Consider the following 26090-nt stretch of genomic DNA (forward strand, 5'->3'; position numbering starts at 1 on the left):
AAGATAATACTAATTCCATGAGATTTAATGGGTGATTTTTAAAAAGCAATTCTTCCTTCAAATAATTTTCTTACACAGGTTAAACAAACTTTCTTTAATGTAAACTTTCTTGTACAGTGTTTCCCAAACTTATTACACTGGGAACACTTTCTCCACAGGCACCTGTATGTATTAGGATATATTTGGTAACATGTGAAAAACAAAGCCAGGAAGAGTTCCCACTGTAGCGCAACAGGATGGGCAGCATCTCTGGAGCGCTGGGACACAGGTTTGATCCTTGGCCCGGGAACTCCATAAGCTGCAGGGTGGCCAAAAAAGAAAAAGAAAAAAAAAAAAAAAGCTACAAGAACAAGAAGCCAACAAAATACAGATGAAAAAATAAGGGATTAGTTACTTCACATAAAACATGTGGGAAGAATTCTACTTGTTCTGCTGGACTAGGAAATTCAAAACAACTTTCCCAAAGAGACCTAGGAAATCTCAACAAAATATATTTTTAGATATCTGAAGGCATGTCAGAGTTCTGGGTCTAAGATCTGAGAGAAGAAAGAGACACAAAGAGATATGTATTCTGTTTTTGACATTAAGGTCCATGATAACGATGTAATTAAGATGGTGTGGTACTGATGCAAGGAAAAATAAACTCATCAGTGGAACAGAATAGAGGCCAGAAACAAACACACACACACATGTGATCACCTTCTATGTGACAAAGGTGGAAAACTGATGTTGTGAGGGAAGGATGGCTTTTCTCAATAAATGGTGCTGGGACAGCCGGAAATCCATAAGGAAAACTTCTACCTTAAACTCTATTTCACGCAACTAACAAAACTCAATTCAGGGAGATTTCAGATTTAAAAGTGAAAGGTAAAACAAAAGATTTTAAAAGATTTTAAAATAAAACATAGAATATCTTCATGATCTTGGAGTAGACAAAGATTTCATAAAATATGCCGACTATAAAGGAGAACATTGGTAAATTATATAAAATTAAGAGTTGCTTTTCACCAAACATTCTCACAATACAATACATTCAAATAGGACTCATACCCAGAACAGACATATTTTAAAAACCAAGTCAATACAAAAAGTTATTTCCACCCAATAGGAAAATGGGCAAAACTCAAACATATGTACAAGAGGACAATCAAAGGCCCATTAGCATGTGAAAAGCGCTCAATCTCATTAAACAGCAGTAAAATGAAAATCAAAGCCACGAGATACCACCACATACATGCCAGAATAAAATGAAAAAGACTGACACTACTAAGTGTTGGTGAAAAAGTGGGACAACTGGAACTTGGAAAGCTGTTGGGTAGTATCCAGTCAAGTTGAACATGATGTTCACACTGTGACCCTACAATTCCTGGCAGAAAGGAGTACTCAGGCTGCAAAGTTCATGGATTAGAATATTTGAAGCAGTACTATTAATAATAGTTCCCAAACTAGGAATGAGCCAAATATGCATTGGATAAATAATATGTGGTTTATTCATGCATTGGAATACTATACAGCCATGAAAATGAGGCAAGTACATGCAACAAAAATCTCACATGATGTTGAGCAAATCAGCCAATACAAAATAATACATATGGTTTGACTCTGTTCATATAATGTCCAAAAACAGACAAAACTAACCTATGCACTTAAAAATCCAATCAGTGGCCAACCTTGGGAGGCAGTAACTAGAAGAGAACAGGAAGGGCTTTTGGGGTGCTGGGAGTGTTGTGTGATCTGGGTGCTAACTACATATGCATTTTCTGTTTGTGAAAAATCACCAACTTGTGCGTACCTGTCAGGCTTCAATAAGAAGTTAAAATCGTCTGCCTGTGCCAGTGATCAGCTCAGACTGAAGAAATGATTCCTCTCTCAGCCATCCTCACATCTGCACCCTGGACTTCTACGTGCCACTTCCAAATGGTGTCAAGCCCAACACACAGACTAGATTTGGTGTACGTCTGGCTACTAAGGGTGCAGGTCTATCAACATATGAAATCCCAGCCTTAAATTCTGCCTTCTGCCTGTGGATCATTCCCCTGCTACCCTCCTCCTGCAGGCACTCTAGCGCTCTCCTGTTCTCTCTGCCCCAAAACCTTCCTCAGGAGCCAATGCTTCCCTCAGGGAATATTTAAAAGGATGGAGCTCCAAAAGGCAATGTTTCCAGCTGCAGGTAGTGAGCAGTCCTCTAGCCTAACACCCAGGAGGCATGCATCATGCACCTGGAACACAGGCCCAACTTGGGGCTAGCAGGTGTTCAAACTTGGGCTTTGCCTTAGTCTCCTCATTAACAGAGGGCTGATGGTGCTTACCTCATACAGCTGTTGTAAGGATCACACATAACTTAGGAAAGTGACTCACATGAACCGGAGGTCAGCAAATGCCAGCTGTCAATGTGGCTTTAACCAAGGCAGGCTGTCCCAAAGGACGCAGGGCCTAGGGTGAGTCTAGGGCCCAGAGAGCTTTGCAGCTAACCCAGCCGTCTCCCCAGGCAAGCCCAGGAGGGGTCATGCACAGCACTCAGAGAGGAGGCACACATGCTCCAGAGCTCTCTGGGAACAGAGGGGACATTGAGAAGGTCCCCAGGTGGAGAGTTGGCAGGCCCCCAGCCCAAGCCCCACAGGTACTGCTAAGTCAGTCTATCACTACTGAACAGGCACTGTTGCCACTGCAATGACTATCTTCCAAGAATGAGGGAGGGATGGCTGCTGTCAGAGGGGGAAGGAAGACATCCTGTATCAGGTGTGCAGTGCTTGACATGGACCAGGGAGGTGGGGATATGCTTCCTATTTGACCAAAGTGCCTGTAGGTGCCACGGGCATCATGGCACAACTGTGACCCTGGGGCAGTGCTCTCCGGGTCTGGCCTCTACTTTAAGACCTGAGGTAGACAACAAACGATGGTCAGCAGCTAGAATGTCTAAGTGGGTAGATCCTCCCGGAGGCAGATTCACACAAGAAGTCTTCATTATGAGGGTACCTGAAGCCCTAGCAACGGCAATAAGCTATGGCCAGCTGAGTCTGAGGGATGGCGGTCGGAACAGCCAACAGTGCTTCTGAGGTCCGCCTCTGCGGATTCACTTCATACTGGCCTCCAGCCCTGCCCACTTCACACCTCTGCTCTGATGCCCCATAAGCACCATTACTGTGCCATTTAGGCAGCAACCACATTTTCCTGTTTCCAAGTTTGGGGAAGGGCGTGCTAGGAAACCCTATCCCAACAACCCATCTTTCCGAATGATCACATAGTTAATTTAAGTCATTCTCTAATCAATCTTTCTCTCCCTGAAGGCAAATTTCTCTGGGTACCCCCACTAGATCAGAGGCTTGGTGGCCCCCAGTGCAGTTACCACCTGCAGGCTGTTGCACCTGTGGATTAGGGCACCTCCCCTTTGGATGCAGAAACTGGAAATGGCCAGTTTCTCTCCCTGAGCAATGGCCTACATCACAGCTCACGGCAATACCAGATCCCCAATCCACTGAGCAAAGCCAGGGATCGAACCTGCAATCTCATGGATACTAGTTGGATTCTGCACCATGAAGGGAACTTCCCTCATGTGTTCTCAGTTACAGCACAAACAGCCAGGGTCCCAACCCAATCCTCCTAATTTCCCAATTTCTTTCCACAAATGCTGTATCTGATCCTCACTTCTACTTTCATCCTCAGAGGACGAATTGAATGGCAGGTCTGAAAGTACATCACTGGCCTGACAATGAAAAGCCACAACCCCCTCTCCTAAGTTTCCACAGGTCTTGGATGGAAAATGAGCAAGTATTTAGATTGCAGATATGTGGGGGGAGTCCACTGCCCAGACAACTCATGCAGCAGGACTTGAGGGAGGAAGAGCAGAGAAGGCAGCGAGGCCATCAAAGCTCTTAGGGCAACAGCAGAACCCCAAAGCCCCCAGCGTGGCTCCATGACCACCCCCTGCCCTCCCACACCAGCTCCTCAGACCCCCCTCAAGCGCTCTTTGCTCCTTCTATCCACGAAAGGCCTAGCGCTCCACCTTCCTTTGCTACCACCAATGACTCCGTCCTACGGGAATCCTTCTCTTCCCCAGTTATCCATGGAGTGGACAGAGCAGGAGGCCAAAAATATGCTTTACGATTTGTTCAGAATAAACTAAGACATCACATGAGGAGAGTGATAGGGAATAAAAGAGTAGCTTTGCAGAGTCTACCAAACTATCAAAATACTTTCCGGCACTTGCCCCAGAACCGAAATGAACCTGGACATGTAGCACTAAGAGTGCACTATGCCCACCCCCTCATCACTGTCACCAACCTCAGCAGGCTGGTGGCAGCCACCAGTGAGAAGTGCTTTTTATCTTTCCCCAAATGACTTAATGATGAACCACCACTAAGGCAAGTAAACTAGTAACAGTTTGGAGACTGATGGTGGAAGGAACAGAAATCAGGTGTACCATGCTGTCTTGCTAAAAGGTCTCCTACTCTAACACCATGAACAATCAACACACATAAGTGAATGAAGAGATGACACTTTTTTTTTTTTTGGCCATGCCCGTGGCATGTGGAGGTTCCTGGGCCAGGGACTGAACCCACACCACAGCAGTGACAATGCCAGATCCTTAACCCACTGCACCACAGAACTCCATTTTTTCTGGGTTTTTTTAAGACTACACTTTTTCAACAAGTACCCTGAATAATTATAGAAAGAAGAGTCTTTTAAGAACCACGCATGAAAGAAATGATTTTTTAAAGAGTATGAAATAATAGCTCTTTAAATTCAATCCACCTAAAAACTGGCAAGTTTTCCAAAAGGTGATAAATTAAAGATAATAGTTCATGTAGGCATTAGTTTTGGAAGAGTCAGGTAAGAAGCCCATGCTAACAACTGTAATGGTTCTGAAATGGCAAATACAAATCCTGAGTGGGGATGAGATGCAGGTCACTGTGCCAAATACAACGTTGTACTGGGAACAGGTGCTGCCTCTCCCTGGCCAAAGGGGTACTGGGTTCCCCGGCAGGAAGCCTCCCCCTGCAGCGTCTCTGCCAGCTTCCTTATAGTCACACACCCACAGCAGTGCCACATAAAAATCTGAGGAAAATGTGCAAGACGTTCATACGGGAGGCTCATTAAATCTTGAGAAAAAAACCTATGGCATTTTGGTTCAGTAAAGAAATGAATTATATCCTTGATAACTTGAACCATTACTTGCTGTTGTAGGAAATTCTTAAGAGAAAGTCCCCAACATTCCAAACAATTCTATGCTGGGATCTGAAATGTTTTATCCAGTGCTAGAATTGCATTGTATTAGCAAATAAAGTAGCTGTGATTTATAATGAAATCTAATAACCGGCTAAAATATTAAGTAAGTATCTTTTATGACCACTTAAAATTTAGGGGTTTTTTTTCTTTTTCTTTTTTGCTTTTTAGGGCTGCACCCGCAGCATATGTAAGTTCCCAGGCTAGGGGTCGAAGGGATCTGAGCAGCATCTGCGACCAACACCACAGCTCATGGCAACACTGGATCCTTAACCCACTGAGCAAGGCCAGGGATCGAACCTGTATCCTCGTGGATCCTAGTTGGGATCATTAACCGCTGAGCCATGAAGAGGACTCCACTTAAAATTTAGTTTTAAACTTCAAAATTTGGCAATATGTATTGAACACTTACATTCAATTGTACAGGATACAATTAATTTCATCTTGAAAAAATACTAATAAAACTAAGGAAATGAACACACACACTCACAAACCAGTACACTCTCTCACCAATTCTACAACTGTAATAAATGTAATACTGTAAACAAGCACCAGACAAAGCAGAGCACTGGGGAAAGAACTCAGTGGCTTTAACGAGTATGTTATAATTTTTATAAGCTAGGAGAATGGATGCAAATGGAATTCTTAGAACATTATTTAAAAATAGACTTTTAGAGACAAAGGTCCTGACTCACTCTTATATACATATAAGTTCATCTGTCACAGACAGCAATGTTGACTTTATACACTGTAGTTTCCAGCAGCATCCTGCACACTGAGAATAAACAAACAAGGTTGTCAGATCTACACAAGATGGACCATTCAAATCTGTACAAGGTGGAACACAGCTGTCCTGGGGCTACGGAGTACGTGATGTGCTCACTGCTGCTTCTCAAATGCAAAAACCAGGTAAATACCTAAAAAAAAAAAAAAAAAAGAAAGAAAAGATAGAAGTTGGTTTCTCATATCCTTAAGGCAACAATCTTGGTCTTGCTCATAATTTGCTGGAAATTCTCAAGCAGCTTTTAAAGAGGAAAAATTGCATTATTTCTAAGAGTTCTTCAATTATTTTGAGTCATATTTAAGCAGACATGGGATCATATCTGTTTATGTGAAAACAAATATACACTTACTATAATATTCACTGACATCACAGCCCTGGAGAAAACCAATTCAACAGTTCTAAAACTCTCTATAGTTTGGGGGAATAGCAAAAGCAAAGCAAATGAAAACTTAAAACCCTTATGATTTAATTCTTTTTACCTGGAATAACTGTACTACTGGGAGTGCATGGGTACCCCAAATTTTCTACTCAGGAAAAAAACCAAAACTAATAAAAAATTGTAAAGAACATATGCAACATGCATGTTAACATTTATCCAATTATCCAACTGTTGTGTCGTAGGGCTTGGTAAGGGAAGTGAGCCAAAGCCACGTGATTCCTGAGGGTCCAGCAGAGACATTCCTGCATGTGCCTCCCCACCCCGCCCCCCCAACCAAGAGCATTCTCCCCTAAGAAAAAGGCTTCCTGCTTTGACCTGGGTTCAAAGACATTTGGATGCAACCATGGTTCCCACTCTGCACTCTGAGGTTCAGACTGACTCTATCTTCTAAGAAGATACCAACACATCTTACAGCTAGGAAAACAACTGGAAAAATGACATCTCTTCAAAACATCACAAGGGTGTTAACAGTATTCACTAGGACACTCAACCAGAAAGTCAAGATAAGAGGACATGTGGTGTGCGTGGTGTGCAGTCCTCACCCCTTGCTCAACTGTGGAAGAGGGGTGGGTGGACCACAGAGGAGCGCTCTGCCCTCCCAACCCAGCCCACACATGAGCACCACGGCAGTCTCTCCAAACACTGTTCTCATTATGCTATTCTTTGTCCCTCATCCAAAGGCTCCTTGGTCTTCTAGGAGAAATGAAATGTGGCTGGTGGCAGAGTGGCCAGATGGTCAGGTCACAGAGGGTAATCAACATGCACACTCTGCTTGAGGGTAAAGAAGCAGAGGCCAGCAGTACTGAGCACTTCCAGCACTTCCAGCGATCTTCCTGCAGCCAAGCCTGCCAGACCCACTCCAAGCACACCTGTACCTACTGCAGGTAACCTTGTGGTCCTGACTGGCCTTAATTGAGGGTCATTTAAGACCTCTAAGGAGTTTCCTTATGGTGCAGCGGGTTAAGAATTGAGAGATAGGGGGAAGGAGAGCGAGAGAGAAAGGAAAAGAGAAAGAGTGAGCACACGAGACGGGGACAGAAAGAAAGAAAACCAGTAAGATGCAGTGCCTGATTCCAGACCAGCAATTAACAATAGCAGACTTCTGGGGGGTTCCGGTCACGTCTCAGCAGTTAGCATCCACCACTAGCATCCATGACGATGTGCGTTCGATCCCTGGCCTCGCTCAGTGGGTCAAGGGTCTGGCGTTGCCATGAGCTGTGGTGTAGGTCACAGACGCAGCTCAAATCCCGAGTTGCTGTGGCTGTGGCCGGTGGCTACAGCTCTGATTGAACCCCTAGCTTGGGAACCTCCACATGCCGTGGGTGTGGCCCTAAAAAGACCAAAAAAACCCAAAAAAACAAAAAAACAGTAGACCTCTGGAAGGCACAGGTATACCGTTTACATTTTTATCCTCCAAAGTCCTTTCACAGATCTTTATATGAGTCAATACTCGAAATGTTTATTAAATGGGTTATCTTTGAGCTTCCCTTCAACATGACCATCACATATTTACATGAAGAGTGGGGTGATCTTTTAGGTCCTCAGGTGCCATAACCATCATCCCAGCAATGAGGCTCAGGGCCAACTCCTGCCACACTCATCTGCTGAAGCACAGGATTCACGACTGGCCAGGCCTCAGACTTCTCTTTCAAAGGCAGGGATGCCCTCAGAATGTCTCCATCATGGCTGTTCCCAATCCCACAGTCTCTACAACACCCTGCTCAGTGCTGGTTCACTACATGTCCCAGTATTTCTTATGCCTTCACTGTCAACATGAGAGAGATCAAGCCAAATAAAATACATGGAAGTGCTCCACAGGCCAAAATGTCCAACAGAAATATGAGGTAAAGACAGCACATACGGATGGCTTCGTCGCATGAGCAGACAATGAAAATATTCACGAAAAGGAGCGTCTTGCATGTATCTCCTCCTGCCCCTAAACAGCTGTGCCAGACAGGGGTGTCGGACACACAATGGGTTCTGCGCAAATATAATCACCACTGCTCCCCGCCCCAGTCTAATCCTAAAGGTTTCAGATTTTAACTGTCACTTTGAAACAATCTTTGAAAATGTCAGTAAATTCACACATATGCTATACTTACTTGTAGCTTCCCATTCAGATTTACTTAACGTTCCCTAAAATTAAAAAAAAAAAAGAAAGACAATTTCAGATTGAATACGGAAGTGCACATATGCTTATATTTCAGTTAATGGAGAGTTCCCATAGTGGCTCAGCAGAAATGAATCTGACTAGTATCTTTGAGGATGCAGGTTGGATCCCTGGCCTCGCTCAGTGGGTTAAGGATCCAGTGGTGCCATGAGCTGCGGAGTAGGCTGCAGACATGGCTCGGATATGGCATTGCTGTGGCTGTGGCATAGGCCAGTGGTTACAGCTCTGATTCAACCCCTAGCCTGGGCACCTCCATATGCCACAGGTGTGGCCCTAAAAACACACACACACAAATCAGTAATGGACAGAGATGCCCTAACTTTGCTATAAAAATACAATGACCATTACTATTACTATGATCCGAACATACAACAGAAATCAAGGAGGTTAACCTTTAATGCCATTTTCTTACCACTTTTGCCCTGTGCCAAACTCTCTAAACCATTGATTTTCAACCAAAGGCTAAATCTGCATAAAGATGGTATTTTTGTGTATGTGTAACTGGAAAAAATACCAATCTCACATTTTTAACTTGGACAATGAAAAAATAAAAAGGCCTATCTTGAAACATCAAATAACCCCCACATGAGGGAGTAAGATTTTTGTGTTTTTATAAGAGAAATCACAAGATAAAGTATGTATCATACAAAGGAAATAAATTCTATTTAGTGATATACTTGATGCTTTGCAAAAGCACTGAGTAACAGAATATAGTGGCAAGTCTAGTAACTAATATCATTCTGAAGTAATGAATGTAAATATTTCTCTAAGATGTGAGCAGAAATGCGTTACGCAAATATCTATAATTTCTATTGATGACAAAGTCACAGAGCTAATACCACTGCTGTGGTTGTCTTACATTCATAATTGAGGAAAATGTAAACTTCCACACAGAAGTCAATGAAAATCAAAATGTAATTTTTCCCCATCTAACTTCGTAAGTCCCTAAATTTTACCTATGAACACTGTGAGTCAGCAGTGTTTTGGTTAAGATTTAATGATATAACGAGGAAACGCTCAAGGCCAAGCCTATAATTTTCCCCTCCTTACTCAAATAAAACACTCCATTCTCAGTTCATTTATTCTATATTATACAGCTATAAAAAGACACCATAACTTAACAGAGACAGATTAATGTATAGTATCTGATTTGTAATTCAGTGAACCCAAGTACTGTAAACTAGTGAAATAATTTTCTAAGTTTCTATTTTCTATAAAACGTGTTAAAAAATGAAAACTCACCAAAGGTAACCTCACTTGACTGTTCTTCATGTACTTTGCTGCATGTTCATAGTCATCTGCCTTCTCAGAGGCAAGTCTGGAATTCTCGCTTGCAGGGTATGGCTAGGGAAGCACATGAAATTCTTTAGTTGAGACATTACACTGAAATTTACAGTTGAGAATGAAACACACCAAATCACTGAAATAAAATAATTAAGACAATAATGTCTAAGTATTACTTCAGGAATACAAACTACACATACTTTTGAAATACGAAAAAAAAAGCGAAGGAAATTGTCTCTGAACAAAGCAACTGTGTGGTTGATGCTGAGCATGATCAGAGCACCTGCAATCAGAGATTCAACACAAGGATCAACAGCATCCTGAATCACCACCAAGGACCACTGGACAGCAAACACTCACACCTCCCCAACTCCCAGTCAAAGGTTTTTTCTGCTACAACTCAAAGCTGAAGGAAATTACCACCAGAAGAGCTAAACATTCATATGAACATTATGGTGACTTAACAGCCATGGAAGTATGAATAACAACTAGAAATAACACACATCAAACACTCAGTCAACAGAACCCTGGGAGTTCAAGAAGAGAAGGAAATATCCAGCCTCCAATAAGGCAGTCTCCACATTTCTATGGGAATCCGAAGAAAGGCCTCGAAAAATGCTGTTTCTAAGGGGAGCTAGCCAAACGTTTATTTAAATTACTTCAAGCACTATTTTTAATCCATTTTAAGTACTGGCTCTTTATATTACGAAGCAATGAACTACATAAACTATTTTAACAACCATCTACTCTATAAAGTTTTAATTTCTTTTTGTCCTGTTACAATAGACCAGCTAGCAAAGAACCACTTTTAAGAAAATGATCCAGAAATGTTTACTTTGGTATCTTCTTTCCCCCCTTTCTCTATAAGTATCCTACAGCAAGCTCAGACATTAGAAATTTAGCTATCTGTTTGCTATTTTCAAGGTGTTTCGTCTTTGGGACATCCACAGTGGCCAGAGGCCAGGGTGCTGCTCAATAATAGCCTGCAGTACACAGAGCAGTCCCAGAGGCCAACAGTCCTTCCCAGGTTAAAGCAGTACCTCTTAAGAAAGCAGAATTCATGAGGGCATCATTCATTCATCAGGTATTTCCTGGGTACCCACCAGAGAAAGCTTTTGTACTCAGCTCTGTCCAAAGCACTGAAGAGTCTAGAGGTGGCTCAGATTTACATATCTGTGTAATTTATGTACTGAGTGCATCCGTGCCCCTGAAAGGAAATCTCAGAAACAGCCAAACAAGTTTACTACAACTGCTCTAGTTCTAAACACTCACCTCCAGGGCTTGCATTCTTTTTAACAGCATTTTATTTTCATTGTTCTTTATCTTTTCCTCATAGAATTCCAGAAACGTTTTTTGGTAGACTAGTTTCATATTGTACTTCTTCGCCATTCTGTCCAAAAAAGATTATTTAATGAAAAGGCTTCCAAAATATCTGTAACTCCTCACACAACAGTGACATCTTCTGGGCTTAACTAAAAACCTTTACAAATTCATAAGAGGATGATGCAAAATGAGTGGAGAGCAACACACCAGTGGCCAGGCCTGTAAGGAAACACGAAGTTAAATCTCACTGGGCCACAGGGGGCTCTGTTATTGTGAAGTGAGATGAAAGGCTCTGAGATGGGGACAAGGGCCATAAGGAACACTTTTCTACCAACTCCGCCTCATTTAACTTGCTCTCTCACGTCGCACGGAAAATAGCTGCCAACTTCCTTCTTAAAATATTTTCTTTCCTCTCTTGGATTTCCTGGGAAGACACACTACTGATTTTTGTCCTATACCTTGGACTGCTTCTTCCCAGTTTGTTTTACAACTTCCAAATGTCCAGATTCTGAAGAGTGTAGTCCGGAGGCCAGCTCCCTGTCACCCAACTCACACCGCTTGCAAAGTACCACAGCTGAGGCCTCTCTTCTGTCACTCACTTAGCACACCAGGACTGTAACAGGCATTCTCTAACTTTCCATACCCGGGTCTGAATCCCACTAGCCTGTTCTCCTGCCCACCTCTGCTATTTCAGCAAGTTCATCTAACAGACTCCTACCAGAAACCTCGGAGTTCTCCACATCAGCCCCTCCTATGCCCCTGTGGTTGGTCCCCAACTACAGCCTCTCCGTTTACCTGTAAAACCTACTCCAAATAGGCCCACTCTGACTCTGTCATAAACCACCATCCTGCTCCAGCAACCCCGTCCACCCAACAGCTGTACCACTTCACTATCTCCCTGCTTCTATTCTTACACTCAACCAATTTTCCAACTGCAGTCAGGGTAACCTTCAAAGTGCACACGTCCCTTTCCTCCTTTACCCCTTTCACTGGCTCTGCAGCACACTTTAGGCACAAGTCAAGTCTGTAACATGGTCTTGAAGGCCTTCATCTATGCAGGAATGCTGCCTCATCTGGAGCCACTTGGACACTGACTCCTTAAGACCCAGTCACAACGGGTTTCCTTCAGCTAAGCTCTGTCCCACCTTAGGGCCTTCACACATGCGGTTCCTTATGCCGGGACACTCTCCCTTCCTGACTCCAACTGGCCAATGCGTCATCCTTTAGAAGCTAATTTAAACATCACTTGGGAGTTCCCATTGTGGCTCAGCAGAAATGAATCTGACTAGTATCCGTGAGGATGCAGGTTCCATCCCTGCCTTGCTCAGTGGGTTAAGGATCCAGTGCTGCCGTGAGCTGTGGTGTGGGTAGCGGCCCCAAAAGACCAGCTTCCTTAATTCCTCAATTACATTACGTCTTCCTGTTAGGCTTTGTGTATCTTTCCCTGATGCATCTGCCAAAGTTGTTTACTATGTGAGGATGATTTCTGGCAGCAGGTAAACGAGGAGACGAAGAAAGGGAAAAAAACTCTGAAAAGATAGACGGGAGGGCTTGTGAGGTGACAGGTGAGGGGATGGGGGTGCAGGAAACATTTGAGGATCCCCTGGATTTGTATGTAAGAGGCATGTGTAAGGCAAGAGTCCCTCCTTGGAGGGACAACTGGAGTAAAGTTGAAGTCTCTTCTACTGCAGACAGTTCATTTTTTATCACAAATATCCAAAATGAGCCTTCAGAGATAAAACCAAGTTTTATACCTAAGATATAGCATAATTACAAAGAACTGAGATTCAATGACCAATTTGAATAGGTCTGCCACACATAAAAGCATATTAATGAAATGGCAAAAGGACATCTCAAAATTCCTATGCATTTTCAGACTGTCTCCCTGAATATGCTTCAATAAATAATTTTTTAAAAATGTAGATAGTAAAGTGATGACTTTGAATTTATGTTTATCATCAGGCAATTTAAACAGAAAAAGTGGCTAGTGTTTGCTTATCATTAAAAACAAAAACTTTCATTTTATTCTTTATTCTTTTGGGGTATACTCAAATTACCAACTTTGTCAACCAAAAATATCAGCTAACATACAAAACATGTAAAATGACACACTAAAAATGTTAATTACTTCTTTCATTAAGTTGAAGAACATAACAATTTCTAAGTTTGCTGATTTTAAGGAAAATGTGATTTAAATTTTCAAATCTTATAGTTCATATTTATAAATTGTGCGTATTTTCCAATGTTCAGTCACATGCTAATTTTTTTCCTATTACTGTATAAAACTTTTATATACTATGGAACTCCTGAAAATCTGACATCCATAATTTTATAAGCTGCCTGAGATACAATTCAAATAATCACCAACCAACACAAGCAAAAAATAAAGCTCTTCTTTTTCCTCAGTTAATAAAGACATGTTTTTTTTGGGGGGGGGTGTTTGTTTGTTTTGTGGGGGAGGCTTTTTTCTGGCCATGCCTAAGGCTTATGGAAGTTGCCAGGCTAGGAATTGAACTTGAGCCACAGGGACGACAATCCTAGGCCATAAGGGAACTCCAAGCAGGAAGCGCAGTTTGGTCAGCTGTGACATAGCCTGCACTGAACTTGACCCTTCCTCTCTCCCTGTCAGGGAAGCCCTTAGACCAGGGGGTATCACAAGGTCCTCAAACCTTCCCTGATAAAGCCCGAAACCCTAGCTCTTCCTGTGTCTGGTCTGCCAGGACTCCTAGGAAATTAGATGCACCACTGAAAACATGCCCAAATCAAGATTTTATTAACACCAGTGCCCAAGAGACATAGGCGATTTCATAAGATTTGGTGAAAAATAAAACAACTTCTAATATCTATCTTTGTTAAAAGGAGGATCTCTGCTTTGGGAAGACTCATCTTATGTTACTAAAGGTAAAAGCAGTTACTTTTTAAAAAAAAATCTTTTGCTACTTGTAGAATCAATTATTTTCTGCCATAAGCCGAGGGCAATAGGCTCCCTTTCTTACCTACTGGATAATTTCAGGAACAAAAAATAAGAAATCTGTGGCACCAACCCTGGGTTTGAGGTTAGCCCCCCCCCCCCCCCCCGCCCTTTTTTCTTTAAACAAAGCTATACTTCTTTGGATCCCACTTAAAATAAGATGACTAGAAGTACTGATTTTTTTTTCCTTTTCTTTCTCTCTTATGGCAAAAAGAGAACAGTAGCAGATTAATGACATTCTTACTCATTTAGCAATGGAAAATAGACCAAGAATTCAGGGACATCCACAACACCTTCCAAGTTGAAGTCATACTTGCAGCCAAATAAAGGATAATCTCCTTTCTTCTGAAATTTCACAGTATATATTTCATTTCCAAATGATTCTGTTTCTGAAGCTTCAAGGCGTCTTCTATAAAGGTTATCCGCAAATCAAAATAAAAAGATTAAATTTGTTATTAGGTAGAACTTGTTCTCATACAGATAGCACAATTTTAGGAAGACATTTGATTAGCTTTTAATTGGATTTGAGCTACTTTCAAGAAGCAATACACTAAAAAATCATTAACAATCTCATTAATAAAATTAGGCTGAAAGCAGCTGACAGCTGGTTAAGTCCAGTGCCTCATATCTCATCTAGAATTCATCTAGCAATACCACCTCTGGCTTTTGGCTCGATGTAACATCAGTCTCCAACTTACACATAAAGATGTGTAAAGGTTTGTCTGTAAATCTGGCTTTTCAATTTAAATTTTGAGTATCTACATTAACAGTGTGCTCAGCCCTTGTGTGATCAACATGGCATGTTTTATAAACTTTATTTCTGATAAGCATTTGCTACTTAACAATAAGCTTATTTTGGAAGTTCTCTTGTGGCGCAGTGGGTTAAGGATCTGGCATTGCCGCAGCTGCGGTGCAGGTCACAACTGCAGCTTGGGTTTGATCCCTAGCCCAGGAACTTCCATGTGCCATGAGTGCGGTCTAAGAAAAATAAAAATAAGCATATTTCTGAGTGTTTTACAACCACAATATATTTAAAAGTACTTACATCAATTCAAAGCTATTAGGAGTGGTACCAATAAAATAGCCTCCAGGGCTCAGCCTCTCACAGGCATTTCTGAGCATGATGTCAGCCTGCTCGTAGGACTCAAACGAGTAATGGCAGACGAACTGACAACTGCAGATGTCAAAGCACATTTCTGGGTCACGAAACTTATCGATCAAAAGTTCCTGAGACAAATTAAAGTGGGTCAAAATTCTGAAGTTGGCTGCAACATAAAAACTTCTCAGTGAATTAACTTCTAGAATTAGAGTCCTTAAAATAAAAATGGAGATTCCCTTCCTACCTCCTTTATTACATGTCTTAAGGGTCATAATAAAAATGTTCTTTCTTATTCTGTGGAATATGATTCCCATTTTCACAGTGATTTTAAAAACTAGAGATTCTAAAATCACGCTTAAAAAAGTATTCGTCAATTTTGACATTTAAAGGAGTCACTCCTTTAATTGACTCTACTTGGAAACTAATGAAAAATAATAAACAATAACTTGGGTTTAAAGAAAAACACAAAGCTGGCTTTTGGGGCATTTTTAAAAAAATGCAAAAGCATTTTTAAAGGTTTCCAACTTCCCAGCAGTGTCCTACCACTTCTCCTTTCCACTTTCACAACCGAAAACACAATGTTTAAGATTAAAGTAATAGCTTCATGAGCTAAAGTCAGATAAGACAGAGTTCACGGGAGGTGCCTTTGTAAGTCTTCCAAACATTAGATGTTAAAGAAGTTCACCAACAGGTGGAAAGTGGAAGACACCGGACTCTGAGATGCTGAGAAACCACCCAAATAGGTTATCAGGTGAACAAAACATAAGTTCAGATCTATTTCAAATATTAAAAAATAAATCTTGTATATGAAGAAATAATTAAAAGCTAAAAATCCCTAGCAGTACTCAGAGGGTCATTAAAGGAAATTTAGCATGAATAGAATTTCTGGTTGAAACTGAAAATGCATGTCCTAACATTTTAACATCTCAAAGCACATTTTTAAAAAAGAGCTGATTTTTAAATCATTTACCCAACCTAAAAACACAAAAAACAGACCAAAAAAACATACCTTTGAACAATCAGCAGTAATAAATTCTGCACTGAAAATATATTCATTGTCACGACAACGATTTTTCATGTCCTCATACCTCTGCTGACACTGTTTGACAGAAACATCAGCAATGTCTGGAAGGGGGACAAGAGTTAGTAATGTCAACGAAGGCCCACAGAGCTAAAATGGAAATGCAAAAAAGGGGCACAATCTAGACTTTATCTCAACTGATAAACTTCGGCATGGAATCGTGCCTTAGAAAACAAAAGGCCCCATTATTTTCAAAAGTAAATGCCCCATTATTTTCAAAAGGAATTAAAGCGTTCTCAAGAGGTACTGACAACAGAAAAGTTCTATCAGGATTTTTAAATGCTTAAAAAATTTAGATTCTAAATTCAATTATAAAACCTAACCCTATATGCCCAGCTTTTTACATTTTCTTAATAAATGTCACCTGCCTTTTCCCAGTGTTGAGGTTTGCACTGCTGGTGCAAAAGCACTGGCAGCGGGCACCTTATCATGAACACCAGGTAGGAGAACCAAAGGTACTGGCAATACTTGGTAAATACAGTTTTGACTGCTATAAACCAGCAGAGAAAGAAAAAAGAAAAAAAAAAAAAGCCAATTTCATTTAAGAATGTCATTGATAAAGCAGTACAAATTAATTTTATTAAATCTTGGCTTATTACACTGTGTGATGAAATGGAAGGTAACATATTTCTGCTACACAACAAAGTCTGAAAAGATCTGCCTTTGACTGTGTTGTGAGCTGTACTGGGCACTTTTTCATATAAAATAATTTCACTTGAAAGAAGCACAGACAGACAAGCTGGTTATTCAGACCTAGTAATCTGACAGCCATTTTCCTGAATGAACAAGGTGAGCCTGCCACTTCATGGAAGCAATTTGTTACCAATGATAAATTTGAGCTTTCAAGTGAAAAACTTCCACCAACGACCATGGGCTGGGCATCTTCCCAATAGTTTTTTGACTGATGGTGACATTAAACAAAAGTGATTTTTTGATGCCAACATTCAGAAGATCTGTATGACTTTAGTGAACATTATTTTCCATATATTACAAAATCTCACAGGGCAAAAGATCCATTCAAAGTGCAAAACAGATGGATGGATTTAAATAGAACAGAATATGAGGAGTTCCACTGTGGTGCAGTGGGCTAAAAATCCAACTGCAGCAGCTCAAGTTGTTGTGGAGGCATGGGTTTGATCCCTGGCTTGGCACAGTGGGTTAAAGGATCAGGCAGTTGGTACAGCTACAGCTTGGATTCAAGCCCTGGCCTAGGAACTTCCATATACCTCTGATGCAGCCATAAAAATTTAATAATCATAATAATAAACAATAGAACATGAAAAGTCCATCACTTCAGTTTCAGATTCCTCGTTGTAACTAACTTTTAAGGAACTACCACTTGTTGGATTTTGATGTGGCAAAGACAAACCTCCTCAATTATCTGAAAATACAATTACTTATCAAATAAAACACATCTCAACATGCTTATGCAGAAACAGGTGTGAGACTCCAGCTGTTTTCTACTAGCCCAGCCTCTCTAAAGGAATTCACAAAAATATTTTTAAATGCTAGTCTTCCCACTAAATGTTATCGGTCATGAATTAAAAATATTTTAAAGCCTCCGTTTTAATTTCTATAACTGTACTGTGGTTCTGAAACTGAAACATGACAAGCGCCAAGTGAGGTGGTGCGGGGCACTCATTGTCGCCCATGTGCGGGAAAGAGCATGATGCCTGTTTGCCCCTCTTCAGGGTTAAGACTGACCAGTAGGTTCAGATTTTGATTCATCTGGTTAAGTCACTTTCAACCTTTCCCCTAATAGGTCTGGCATCTTTTTATGATCGTTGTTTAGATCTATTATTTCAGCAATGGTAGAAAATTTATTTATTATGATTTTCCAATAAAGAGGAATGTTCTCTTTTCAAACATCTGGTTACTTTGCAATATGGTTCATATGGGGACAGAGAAAATAAATAACTCACTTCCCCCCTTAATTTATGAATTTCAGAATAATGAGTAAGCTTCCTTGATCCTTCCAAGGGTGAACAATGAGATCCCTTTGTTCCATTATGCTTTAATCCACTGTAATCATTGTTCTATCTTACCAGTACAAACTAGCTTGTCAATTCTTCCCTTTTTCCATTTGAGCAAATCTCCACCTTTACCACATCCCAGGTCCAAAACAGTGATATCACGTTTTTTTTTCTGCCGCACCTTCTCTAAAAATTCTCCTAGAAAAGAGAAAAAGTCATAATAAATGAGGACTTTTCCATTTTTACTAAAACATAAACTCTTACCCCTAACCTACTAACTTCTGCCTGACATATAAAATAAACAGATTCATTAATATAATTACTTGCTAACACTTTGGAAATATTTAAAAACTTGACTAAGAGTTAATTAACTTGATCCTCTAGCATTAAAGATAAAAGAGTATATGTCAGATATTTCAGAAGTGAAGCAAGGTTTTTGAAAGTTACTTTCAGAATCAGATTCAATATTAAATAGCAGACATTTAAAATTCTAATTAATACAAGAATACCCAATGCTTCCTTCTGATAAAAGAAAAACCATTCATAATTTTTCGTAGTTCTCTTTCCAAAGCCAACTGTTCAACTTATATACCTAATAAAAATAATTATGGGACAAGAAAGCTTGATTTTGATAAAAGATGTCAAGCCTAAATAATTATGGGACAAGAAAGCTTGATTTTGATAAAAGATGTCAAGCCTATCTCCAAAAGAAATGTAAGAACAGTCAAAAAACTATACATACCTCTTAATTTCACCATTATCAGAATTCTTAAAAACTCTGCAGTAAAAATGGAATCTTTTATCCCAATCTACCAAATCACATTACAGCCAACAAGTGTTATCAGAAGGTCCCCATACAACACAAGCCAGATGGTTCAAATAATAGTTAAAGGTATGTTAATATTCTTAGACAACTGAAATATTCAGCAATTCTAAAATTTGATAAAATACTGAGTCCTAGATCTACTCTTCCTGTCACTCTGACTTTAATGCTTTCTATTTCCTATGTGTACTATTTTGACTGCTAGTACTCTTCTGTATAGATACTTCTGCCTTTCACTGTCTGCAGGATCTTAATTTCAACAGAAGTATAAATGTTCCATATTTAAGGTTTTGCTACGACTCTTAAGAAAATAGCATAAAATACAATATGGAAACAGTGAAAACAACAAGAACTATAAAATCTTATTTCCTCACATTAAGACTAATGAGAGGGGTAGTCTTCATGAAACATTTAAAGGTATCTTTTTTCATATTTAAGAATCGTACTCAACTATTACCAATCCATAAGCACCAACAAGGAAGAGAAAATGAATGACAAAGAGTGGGTGGGTGTTGAGAATAGAAAGAAAAAAGCCAGTGAGGAAATGTGGCACAGAACACCCTGATTACAGGATCAGTAAGACAGGTACAGAGAGAGAAGCACTGAGAGTTGGTAAAATAGCTCAAGAAGAAATGGACACCCAGATGCTGAGAGAGGAATTTCGCTAAGTCCAAGTGTTTTTAAAAACTACCCATTTTCCTATTTACAAAAATAATATAACAATGTGAAAAAATATGGCTGAACTTAAAAATACTTATTCAATAAATAAATACATGAATAAATGACACATCAGGAAAAATACCCAATGATAAGTTATCTGCATTACTGAGGATGATGAATGGAAAAGCTGAGATAGAAAATATTAAAATGTGTTTGAAATGAGTCCACTTCCGAGTCCTAACACATCTCAGAATGGATAATTTATCTTTAAAAATTAGTAAATTATTGTCAGAATTAATAGAAAGTAGCCACAATTAGCCCTTAATTCTTTACAGTGTAACTACAAAAGCACTCTTATCCTGAGGTTGACTTTTAAAAAAACAAAAACAGAAACCAAAATTTAAATACACTAGCTTTAAAAAATTCTCTACTCTCAATTAAGTGGCTATTTAATGTACTCAATACACAAAGCAATAAATATATCTTGAATCATATTTCCTCCACTGACTTGCATTTTAATTTCAAAGGTGAGTTTCCACAGATAAGATGCTGTCCAAAAAGTTGAATGTCTTCCTCAATCCTTAAAGTAAACTTCATTTTTCTCCACACACCGTATAAGAAAAACAAGTTCAAAAGACAGTCAACATACATGACCTTTACAAATTAAAAATCTAAAAATAAAAAAATCATGGCAAAGTCCATTTTCTTGACTATATGGAACTTGAATGTTTAATTCAACAATATATCATTGCTCCAAAACTATTAGAGTAAAACAGATTATTTAACACCACTAAGTAAACTTAACCCTAAATAAATAAGAAGTACACTGCTTTCTAAAAGCCTGACTAACTTATCAACTTAAAGTTGATACCAAGTAAGCACTCATCAATATCTTATATAGTCAACCATATGTAAATACAAAAGAATTTACCTCAAAGGCCTAGATTTAGTTTTGGCTCCAGTTTTACTTAACCAAGGTCTGAGGATTAAGTGACTAGTAGCTAAAAAAATAGTAGCTTTCTGTATGATTAACCATTTGGGGAGGAAAAAAATGAGACACGAGCTAAAATTAAAAATTCCAAATTATAGGAGTTCCCGTCGTGGCTCAGTGGTTAATGAATCCAACTAGGAACCATGAGGTTTCGGGTTCAATCCCTAGCCTCGCTCAGTGGGTTAAGGATCCAGAGTTGCCGTGAGCTGTGGTGTAGGCTGCAGACGTGGCTCGGATCCCGCGTTGCTGTGGCTGTGGCAGTAGGCTGGCAGTTACAGCTCCGATTAGACCCCTAGCCTGGGAACCTCCATATGCTGCGGAAGCAGCCCTAGAAATGGCAAAAAGAAAAAGACCAAAAAAAAAAAAAAAAAAATCCAAGTTATAAATCAAAAACCAATCATACCAATGAGGACACTTTTCATCCAATTATTAAAGTTTCTTAGGTAAAAAATTCGACTTTGGCTACGCTTCTCTAAACCAACTTCCTGGAGTTCATTGTAGTGAGCAGCCACTGCTGAGCTGTGTCCTTCTTCCAAGTTCTGAAAATAAAAGAATGAAACAAAATTAAGAAACTGAACAAGGCAAAAATAAGTCTAAAAGAGCATCTGACCTATATGTGGATAAAATTCTGAAATTGGTAAACTATTAAGCAATGGCATAACCACAGAAATCCCACTGATTATAATCACATGCAAAGTTTTCCTATTCCCTATTGTTAAAAACCAACTCTTTATTTAAAAAATTTTCATCTTAATCTTTTGTTTGTATAATTTTAGTACCAATGTTTTAATAACACCAGTACTCTTCCAGAGTTCTGATTTACACAATTCAGTAAATCTCACTCAGTGGATGAGGTGCCTACAAGTGGATAAATACAAACAATTATATTACATATAACTGTTGTGGGTGTTAAATAAGATGATAATACACAAAGAGGTTAGAGCTCAATAGGCTACATTCACTGTCAGTGATTTCTATTATTTGCCTGCTATTAACTTAATTCAACAGTTTCAACTTGTGCCTTCATCTAAGATCCTGAAGCATTCTGTAACAATGCCAGGTAGGTAAAGGGCTTCAGATTTCCCCAATTCTCTGCTCAACCAAAGTGCTTCATCTGATACATAAAATCAGTAGGAGGTTTAAGATTTTCTCTTGAAAAAAGGGTTTTACTGCTAGTCAAAGTCTGCAAACTATGTTTATAATACAAGATGCTCTGTATTACAAGGATTCAAATTCCACTAAGGACAAACACCTGGCCTATCTGCCACTTTCTTCCCTGATGGCAGAATTTTACTCATTCAGAGTAATCCAGATCCACCTCAGATTGTTACAATATAGTAATCCCAGATGAAAATGGCTTACTAACCCTTGCTTTATAACATCCCTGCTAAATACCAGGCTTAGCTAAAATTGTATATAATCACCCTAACAAGAAGCTGGAAACAAGAGTTTATCGAATTACATTAAGAAAAGAATGTAAAGCTGGGTATTATTTTTAAATTTATTTTTTACATGATAATCTCAACTACTTCAAGACACACAAAAAAAGACGAACAACTAATTAAAAAGGAAAAGAGGTAACTCATCTGGACTTTATACTCTTTTGCCTTTTTGAGAACACAAAGAAAAAGCAAACTGTAAAAACTGCCTTTTAAGTTTCTATTCAAAGAAGACTTCTGAAATAACATTATCTCATAAGCAGAAGTTTTACCTAAATAAGAACAACTGAATTATGACTTAAACCCTAGTTTACGAAGATATCTATTAAAAATAGAATATCCTTTTTTTTTTTTTTTTACAGCTACACTCAAGGCATACCAAAGTTCCCAGGCTAGGGGTCAAGTTGGAGCTGCAGCTGCAGGCCTACACCACAGCCACAGCAGCCAGATCTGAGCCTCGTCTGCGACCTACACTGTAGCTCATGGCACTGCCAGATCCTTAACCCACCCAAGGCCAGGGATCCAACCTGCAAGCTCATGGATATTAGTTGGGCTCCTTACTGCTGAGCCATGAGGGGAACTCCCAGAACATTCTTAAATTATGTAAAAAACAGTATTATTTCACAACTGCTCCACATTCAAATTTGATATATTCCATTACTAAAAAAATAAATTCGACACACCTTTCGCTTTTCAGGAACATCCTCAAGTTCTATTTTTCTCTTTTTCTGAGTGCCATCTCCAGTAGAAGGTTCATCTTTTGTAAAACCATCACTTTCCATTCTTCTTTTCCTTGAAATGCCTTCATCATCTCCAGAACCTTTTTCCTCTGGGACAATTCCAGCATCAAGTTTTCTTTTCTTGGATGGAGTGTCTTCCCCACAACTAGAACTTTCCTTTACAAGATCGTCCTCAAACTCCATTTTTCTCTTTTTTGGAGTGCCTACTAGCCCACAAGTAGGAGCCTTTTCAGAAAGCCTGGTCCCGGGAGAGGTTGTATTTTCATCAATACTGAATGAAGATTCAGTTTCTGAATCTATTGATGTCTTTGCCTCTTTAAGAGAGAGCTTTTCACATTCCTCTGCTTTTGCCGAATTTTCCATTTTTGATTACTTAGATGGCACAACTTCATGAACTAACACTGAAATGGCAAAAATTTGATTCTTACTTGTAAACACTACTGCTGAGATTTAAAAAACAATTTATACCAGAAACAAGCCATTTAATTTCAATGATCAACTAGTTTACAAAAACTCATCTGAGAATACTGAAAACAGTATCAATTGATATAGACTGCATATGAATTTTTGAAAATGATAATATGGAAGTACTGATTATAATCCTGGAACACTTTTACTCTCTCTTTTTTAAAATTTTATTGGAATATAGTTGGTTACACTTTCACAATCTTATCCACAAAAGTAATCATTGGCATTAAAACTGACAAGATAAAAAGAAACTTTTTTAAATAAAAAATAATTTAAAAAGGGGAGTTCCCGTTGTGGCACAGCAGAAACGAATCCGACTAGGAACCACGAGGTTTCGGGTTCGATCCCTGGCCTAACTCAGTGGGTTAGGGATCTGGCGTTGCCGCGAGCTGTGGTGTAGGTTGCAGATGCGGCTCAGATCCGGTGTTGCTGTGACTGTGGGTAGACCAGCAGCTATAGTTCCAATTTGAGCCCTAGCCTGGGAACCTCCATATGCTGCGGGTGCGGCCCTAAAAAGCAAAAAATAAAAAATAAAAATAAAAAATAAAACTGACAAAGTCAGTTCCATTTTTATCCTGTTGCCTTGTTTCGCAAACTGTGTTCTGGACACTATAACAAATTCATTAGGGCACAACAGAACATTTTATTTAATTTTTTTTTCCTTTTTGTCCACACTTGGAGCATATGGAAGTTCCTGGGCCAGAGATCAGATCCAAGTCACAGCTGCGACCTATGCCACAGCTCTGGCAAAGCTGGATCCTTAACCTGCTGTGCCACAGTGGGAACTCCAGGAAATATATTTTATTTACTTATTATTATTAAAATATAGTTGATTCACAATGTTTTGTCAAGTTCTGTTGTACAGCAAAGTGACCCAATCAAACACATTTCCCTGTGCCCATCCATTCCAAATATAACATTTTGCATCCAAAAAAAGAGATTCATACTGCAATCTGACATCTGAAAGGTATCACATACACAGCTTAAGAAGAGCACAGTTTTAACCGAGTAGATTGTATCACATTCCTTTAAATGACATCAGAACCTGGTGAGGCTGAGATTTTGCTGGCACCACAGAAAATCAACACAAAGAACAAGAAAAGTCTGAGAACCTACAGCTGACTGCTAAAATACTTATTTCATAATGGGAGTCAGAATGAGATTAGAAATCCAAGAAAGCAGAATGGCTGGACAAAAAGTTTCAAGACTCAGCCAGCAACTTAAGGACCATTAGTCTTTTTCAAATGTATTTAGGCCTATGTGTGAAATGGGAGTTGGAGAGAAATAAGTGAACTATTTACTGGATAAGAACTTAATAAGTACTTCAACAAGTTTAGTTAACTCCTACTACAGAAAAGCTCAATAAGGCACTGTGAGTGAGTCTTCAGAAAGTTTACAGCTTATATATACCACTATTAAAACGTTAGGCTGTATTATTAAAACCAAGTGGAGAAGAGAAAGCAAAAGTCCAAAACTCAGTAAGATTCAGCAAATTCAGAACTTAAAAGTTACAAAGAGAGAGACAAAGTCTTCTGAGTATTTCTTCTCTCTAGAGCAGAAATAGTCACTTAACGAAATGGGTAAAAAATCACTCTAAATCAGTAAGGGTTTCAAAGGATATTAGCTTTTACTACCCAAGGTTTGAGGTAACAAAATACCAAGACGTGCCAAAACTGGAAGAACTGAAACAGAGAAAAAGAATTACCCATAAATGTAATTTTCTGAATAACTACTTAAAATGATTATCTAATAAAACTGCCCACCAAATTATCAAGTCCCTAGCTCTCCTCCTTGCTAATTACTTCCTAATAAGAAGTAGAAGCCGGTTTTAATTCCAAATAAATCAAAGCAATTTATTATCTTTAGCTATAATTAGTTTTAACTGTAAATGTAAAGCCTAAATTCAGTATTGGGAATGTAAGTTAAATTTATTTATATTTATCTGTGATATTTCCACAGATGAGATGCCCTAAAGACCATTCAGTCAGAATAAACAGCACAGAATTTCAAACGACCCCAGAAATGGGTACGAATGTTTGGACCCAACATCCCAGTGGAATAATGATTAAGCTCCCGACGCAAGAGGACTGCCCTTCGGAACCCTGGAAGAAAGACTCGGGTAAAGAGTCGATAGACACAGCCGTGGATGCGCATCAACGACCTGCCTGGCATCTCCGTGACCTGCGCAGCAGTCACCCCCGAAGTTGCCCGGGGACGACGGGCCAGGAGCTCGAGCTCCAGCAGGTGAGCTCCATGTCTGAACTGCCAGCCAGCCAGCCAGGTCTCCTCAGGCCCAAGGACGCACAGAGCCGCCCGGGGCGGCCCGGCTCGGGTTCCAGCCCTCCGCGCAGGCCAGGCGGCTGGCCGCTCCGGCTCCGACAGCCTGGCAGTCCTGAAGCCGCTCTCGGGTCTCTCCGACCTGGGCGCGCTCCGCGCCAAGGGGTACCGGTGTCCGCCGAACAGCCCGGCCAGCAGTCAGAGCTCCCCTTCCACCCGGCGGCCGCCACACACAAAGGGTACGGACCCAGCGCCGGAGCCACACACTCACCGTCTAGCCATCCACGACTCTGTTTGCGGAAGAGGCGTCTCGCCACGCGCGCGCTGTGACGTCACTACCGGGCA

The 26090-nt window shown here is 39.9% G+C and overlaps 1 protein-coding gene across 10 annotated transcripts; it reads right to left on the bottom strand.

The window, feature by feature from the left end:
• Nucleotides 1-1463: 1463 nt before the first annotated feature.
• On the bottom strand, nucleotides 1464-26082 carry RNMT (RNA guanine-7 methyltransferase). 10 transcript variants are annotated; one of them, XM_084964090.1, is made up of 11 exons: nucleotides 26017-26082; nucleotides 22944-23401; nucleotides 21225-21360; nucleotides 18420-18545; nucleotides 16303-16418; nucleotides 15240-15421; nucleotides 14508-14603; nucleotides 11173-11290; nucleotides 9859-9960; nucleotides 8549-8582; nucleotides 1464-6140 (listed from the first exon to the last, which is right to left on the bottom strand). In XM_084964090.1, the coding sequence occupies exons 2-11, from the start codon at nucleotides 23361-23363 to the stop codon at nucleotides 6103-6105; spliced, it is 1368 nt and encodes a 455-aa protein (XP_084820216.1). In that variant the 5' UTR covers nucleotides 23364-23401; nucleotides 26017-26082; the 3' UTR covers nucleotides 1464-6102. The 10 variants fall into 10 exon arrangements, 8 of the variants coding, with proteins under 8 accessions (XP_084820216.1, XP_084820213.1, XP_084820217.1 ...); XM_084964087.1 differs by having other exon boundaries at nucleotides 14439-14603; XM_084964091.1 differs by having other exon boundaries at nucleotides 25634-26021.
• Nucleotides 26083-26090: the final 8 nt, after the last annotated feature.

This window comes from Sus scrofa, chromosome 6, assembly GCF_054392235.1.
Source record: "Sus scrofa isolate SSC_HxYL_T2T_F1_AM1 chromosome 6, Sscrofa_HxYL_maternal_Yorkshire_Landrace_v2.0, whole genome shotgun sequence".
Classification (NCBI taxonomy): Eukaryota; Metazoa; Chordata; class Mammalia; order Artiodactyla; family Suidae; genus Sus; species Sus scrofa.